Source organism: Amblyomma maculatum, chromosome 8, assembly GCF_055883805.1.
Source record: "Amblyomma maculatum isolate TAMU_Amacu chromosome 8, ASM5588380v1, whole genome shotgun sequence".
Taxonomy (NCBI): domain Eukaryota; kingdom Metazoa; phylum Arthropoda; class Arachnida; order Ixodida; family Ixodidae; genus Amblyomma; species Amblyomma maculatum.
The window spans coordinates 48,115,410-48,121,114 of record NC_139351.1 but is presented as its reverse complement, the minus strand read 5'-3'; the positions used below and the strand labels follow the sequence as shown (position 1 = coordinate 48,121,114).

General features: G+C 46.1%; 1 protein-coding gene across 1 annotated transcript; it reads right to left on the bottom strand.

The window, feature by feature from the left end:
* Nucleotides 1–1,217: 1,217 nt before the first annotated feature.
* LOC146181126 (GTP-binding protein Di-Ras2) lies at nucleotides 1,218–4,686 on the bottom strand. The gene is made up of 3 exons (XM_084577851.1): nucleotides 4,549–4,686; nucleotides 2,274–2,453; nucleotides 1,218–1,502 (listed from the first exon to the last, which is right to left on the bottom strand). Exons 1-3 carry the CDS (start codon nucleotides 4,684–4,686, stop codon nucleotides 1,218–1,220), a joined length of 603 nt encoding a protein of 200 aa, XP_084433977.1.
* Between the last annotated feature and the right edge of the window lie 1,019 nt (nucleotides 4,687–5,705).

The window sequence follows — 5,705 nt, the reverse complement described above, 5'->3', positions numbered from 1 at the left end:
CGCAAGCAATCAAGCGAGAACATAGAGCGAGAGAACTGTGGAGCAAACAGCGGCAGCAGTCGCTGGCATCTTCTCGCTGTTTGATAAAAGGGGATATTTATGTCTTCTAATAGTCAGAGTTTAAGTGGAAGGATTCATTTAAAAATTGAGTTTAGAGGATGTTAGGCTTGACTTGTCTATTTTTTTTTTGCAAGCGCTGACAGTGAACTGCTATTCACTTGTGGAGCTCCTTAGTCGCAACTGGGCGTCAGTTGATCGTTCCACCTGAAATGCGGCATTGCTGAACCATCACGAAGCTCACACACTTTACGCAAGAGGATAAGCACCCTGTCACATTTGCTTGGACATTTTGATAAACAGCAAATATATCGACGCCAGAGCACCCTGGCTTTGTTGACACCACGAACTTGGCGTAGATTCTAAAAGGGAAGTGAACATCTGGTACATGACTGGTAAGACGTCACCTTCTCCCAAAGCACCGTTTGTTTTTTCCGGATTTTATAAAGGCCAGCTTTCCAGGTCCCAAATACTGCCAGTGACTCTGTATACAGTAGAATAAGCTCCAAAGCAAAAAGCCTTATCCTGCTTGTTCTGCAGTCAGGTCTTAAGCATGAACGCATTTTGCCACTGTTTATACTGCGGCCGACAGAGAGACATCCTCTGTGGTGTACCAGCGCTTCTGAATGTTGCCGAACTGAAGGATGCGGCCATCAAGTTTTCGTCTAAATGGCGACCCTGCGCTCACCAAGACGAAAATAAAGATAGTTGCCGGAACATTTTCTTACGGGTGAATTTCACCTCGCAAAGTATCCAGGGCGATCCTAAAATGTCCAATCGTCCAACAACCAAACTTTTTGCGAGTGCCTAGATTGAGGCACGGAGTAGGAAGCTCTGACGAAGCAATCCGAGAAATGCCGTACAGCAAACATTCTCTGACGCAGCCATGTGTGTGCGCCCTCCTGGCGTCACCATTCGTACTTTACCGCTGTCCCAGCGAGACAACAAGAAAGCATGGAGAGACGGGAACAAGTGGAAGTGAACACGGTCATCGAAAAGGTGCCGTTTAGGCTCTGTGTCCGCGTGTGTCTGCGTGTCTGTGTCTAACGAAAGGAAATAGTATCGTCCATCAGTGTGTATCAGCGCGCCGCTTCACCGGTGTTCAGCCGCTGCTGCCGTCGTCCTCTGAAGCGGCTCCTGCGGCTGTTTGACGGGGGACTTCACATGACGAGACACTTGCCCTTGAGTTTTTCCTTGCGAAGCTGAGACTTGGTCTTCTTGGCGTCCAGCTGAAGCGACACGGAGCGGCGCTTCTCCATATTGAGCAGCTCCTGAAAGAGCTCGCGCACGTTGTGGTTGGTCTTGGCCGAGGTCTCGAGGAAGCCGCACGACCAGCACTTGGCCTGTTCCTGGCCAGCGTCGGGCGACACCTCTCGGGACTCGCCCTCATCGCACTTGTTGCCCACCAGCATCACTGGGATGCCCTCCGTGTCGCCTCCTTTGACCTGCGTTATAGAAGAAGATATCAGAGTATGCACATGAACTGTCTGTCTCTCGGTTTGCCTGTCAATCAGTCAATCAATCAATCAATCAATCAATCAATCAATCAATCAATCAATCAATCAATCAATCAATCAATCAATCAATCAATCAATCACTATCTATCTATCTATCTATCTATCTATCTATCTATCTATCTATCTATCTATCTATCTATCTATCTATCTATCTATCTATCTATCTATCTATCTATCTATCTATCTATCTATCTATCTATCTATCTATCTATCTATCTATCTATCTATCTATCTATCTATCTATCTATCTATCTATCTATCTATCTATCTATCTATCTATCTATCTATCTATCTATCTATCTATCTATCTATCTATCTATCTATCTATCTATCTATCTATCTATCTATCTATCTATCTATCTATCTATCTATCTATCTATCTATCTATCTATCTATCTATCTATCTATCTATCTATCTATCTATCTATCTATCTATCTATCTATCTATCTATCTATCTATCTATCTATCTATCTATCTATCTATCTATCTATCTATCTATCTATCTATCTATCTATCTATCTATCTATCTATCTATCTATCTATCTATCTATCTATCTATCTATCTATCTATCTATCTATCTATCTATCTATCTATCTATCTATCTATCTATCTATCTATCTATTCTGATCTAATCTAATCTAATCTATCTATCTATTTGTCTGTCAGTCTGTCTAATTCAAACGTGATGTATTTATACCTCTCGTATGACTTCGAAGATGGGCCTGAGCTCCTCGAGGCTCTGTGCCGAGGTGACCGAGTAGACGAGGATGAACGCGTGCCCCTTGGAGATGTTGAGCCTTTGCATGGCGGGAAATTGGTGGCTGCCCGTGGTGTCCGTGATCTGGAGCGTGCAGATGTTCTTGTTGCAGCTGATCACCTGTGAAATAGCGGAGAGAAAAAAATGTCCTTAGCGGATTAGTGACTGCGAAAATAAGGCGGAGGCCATGGGTGCCAGCGTCAACAGGCTTGAACCTTTCACCTCAACAAACTTCACTTGGCCTGCAGGCGGCCGACGTTAAATGCGTAGATTCGGATATCCATATTGGCTAATAAACTGAAATGTATTCTCACCCGCTGGTGTTCGAAAGTTTAGCGTCGCACCCGATATAAAGTTGAGATACAGGTTCACGGTCGAAAATTGGAGTAATATACAAGTAAATTGAAATTGTAATGAACAGAAGTAATTTCTAGACAAAACCTTTACATTTCGTTCGTTTGTTAAAGATATGTAAAGAAAAATTACATATGAATATGGGTGAATAGCCACTTTGCGAGGCGATGCCTCCAACATTTATTACATCTTGTGATAGCGTGCATACTAAGAACGGTTAAAGGTAGCTGTGTGCTTTAAAAGACCAGTTATGCTCAAGGTCTGTAAAAGCTTGATGATAAGCTTATGGCCCCTGCCTTCCACGACAGCTACTTATAGTGTTCGTCATTAACGTTGCCAGTACCGTGGCAAAGCATGTTTTTTTCTCCCACCTCAAACTCTTCCCACTTTTCTTCAGCAGTTTTGTCATCGCTCACAACTGGCCACATGAACACTTGTCAGCACTCTCACGGACGTTTTGATGGTTTGTGTATACTTTGGGGTATTCAAAAATAGGTACACGTTTCCTTCATTTTTGTCACTTTGTGAGCCTACTTGTAAATTTTTTTTAGATGGCTTCATTGTTTGGCTTTCTCTTCATCTCAGGTTTTCAGTCGCGCCTTTTGCATCTCGCTTTATATTATTGGTCTGCATGAGCGACAGGAAGCGTTTTTATAGGGTGGCCTACTTAAGACATCCTGCTTTGCGATGAGCTTAGAAGTTTTGCGCTGATATGCATAATAGTCAGTACGACCATTAAGAGAAGCAAATTTCAACTGCTTCAACCATGAAGAAGGAACTTGACGGCCATACTATTGCGGGACGGCAGTCTTCAGATGCCCGGGCTTTTACTCAGAAGAAGCATAAAAGTGAAAGAAAAGAGACTGCCAATATTTTCAAAGTTGGGCCTCCTCCACTGGCGAACAGATGGCGCCACAACCACAGCTCTAGCTGAGTGCAGCAACCTCACTGGTGCGCGAAGGAGTCTGGAGGCGGAAGTGTCAAGGGATGTTGATAGAGCAAAGGAGAGCCGACTGAAAATTAGAGCACCCTCTCAAGCCTAGGAAGATTAATTGCCGTTTGACAGAAATGAAATGAAAAAGCAATATTGCTTTCACAGCCGCTACGCACTAAAAACTTGTGAATCTTTCCCTTTTTCAGTTTTGCGTATCGATCACTAAAAAAGACAGCGCAAGTCGCGCGGTGCCCCACCCGCCGACGGGCAATGAACTCCATAGCGGCCTCCTGACCGCAGGGTCTAGGTTGTCGACCCTGGCTCGCATAGAGCAAGACTTCGCGCTAGTTTCTACTGTCGGGCGCCGCTGTGTACTGTCTCAATTGGCCAGGAGGGGCTTGGATATTGACAGGTTCTAGTAATTCAGTGTAGAGTCCCATTCTTTTTTATGTGGTGGTTGAATTCGACGCTATCCATAACGTGCCTCATGCGAAAATTCCCAGAAATTATCGCTATTAAGATGTTTGGCTGCGTCTCGGACCCATTTATTTCTTGCCATATATTGCATTCGTCTAGTGATTCTTTATTGAAATCCACGGTCTAAAACTTTTTATCTATGGAGACAAAAACATCTCTAATCTACGTTGAGTGCATGCATACTTTTTTGCATAATTGACTATAAAAGGGAATTTATCATGATCATAGAAATATTACTTTTACTTATGCGACTAATATCACCCAGCAAAAAGGAAAGAAAGCAGAGAAGTTGCCTGCAAGGATGCCGGATAGTCTTTAACCATTTTATTTTCCTGAAGGCGACGCCTGCATCAAAATGCGTGAGATGCAGCTCTACCACACAATGCGTGCTGCTTTTGCGCATAGTCACTCTAGGAAAGAACGTTCAGGTGGAATGCAACGATGACCCACCTGTCTGTAGGTGTCTTCTATGGTAGGAATATAGCTTTCCCGGAAAGTTCCTTTGACGAACCGCAACACCAGGGAGCTCTTTCCAACGCCACCGGCTCCAAACACGACCACCCTGTAGTCGTTGCTCTGTTCAGGCATGGTCGGTCTCCTATGGTGCTCTGGACGTCCCCGGAAGAAGCAGCAAGAGGATAGCAGCGTGAGAGAAGGAAATTTGCGTCAATACGTAAAGAAAAGAGAGGCGCCCGAAAAATCGCGTGCAAATAACTGGCTCCGCAGGAGGGTACAAACAAGCTAGCAACTATAGCCGAGCTCGCGCTCCGGTTTCCCGCGCTTTTCGACTTCAAAGCGAGACAGCTCACGCGCGCCGCCCGCTCGCCTCAGGGAACGCGGAAGTGTGAGCGCGCCAAGATGCTGCTCGCCTTTTGACAGGCGTCCCCGGCGCGCTCCCGCGCTTTTTTTTCCCAGCTATCCCCAGTGACCCCCTTTCCAGCGCGCGTGGTTTCGTTCGCGGTCCGCTTTCCCGCGCCGCCGGTCGACCGGTCTGCCGGACGGGAGAAGGAAGCGGGAAAAGAGGGAGAACGGAGTCTATGGGTTAGAGTACCGCCAGCGCAGCCAGTTTCGACTCTGCCGCGTCCTTCCTTCTTTCCCATTGGTCGAGCCCGGGCAGTGACGTAACCGCCAAGCGCCTATCGTTCTCTGCGTTTCGTTTTTACCCGATCGTCTGCTTGAGCGAGCGTCCATGTTTCTGCTTGCTTTTCTTTTGCGTGCGCGGCTAGTGAGCTATTTGTTCACTGGCGCCGACGTCTAGGTGTTTTTGTCGGACATCTTTATCTTCTAGCTTTTTTCTTTGCGGAATTGGAGCTTTCTTGCCGGGCGCCACAGAAAAGAAGCAAAAGATCGGAAAGGGGAGCTTCGCTTCATTTGGCGTCGGGCGTTGCATTTGGTGTTTTAGCGTGGACGGCGGAGACAGCGCGGCGCTACTGAGAATCGAATTTGGCGTCGTACTCTGGCACACATACTGGCCCGGCGATATCGCCAGACGATCAGTGACCCACGCCGACGCGCTGGCAAGAAAAAAAAAGAGAGATGATCGAAACGTGCTGGTTCACTTTGACACTGTGCTCGTAGCGTGTCCTTTTAGTATAGAGACATCCCTG

Excerpts from the sequence above, each read along its gene's own strand:
- LOC146181126 (XM_084577851.1), bottom strand. The coding sequence starts at position 4,686 with ATGCCTGAACAGAGCAACGACTACAGGGTGGTCGTGTTTGGAGCCGGT. Across the intron at positions 2,454-4,548 it reads TAGAAGACACCTACAGACAG|GTGATCAGCTGCAACAAGAA; the intron begins GTGGGTCATCGT and ends GCTATTTCACAG. Across the intron at positions 1,503-2,273 it reads TCTTCGAAGTCATACGAGAG|GTCAAAGGAGGCGACACGGA; the intron begins GTATAAATACAT and ends TCTATAACGCAG.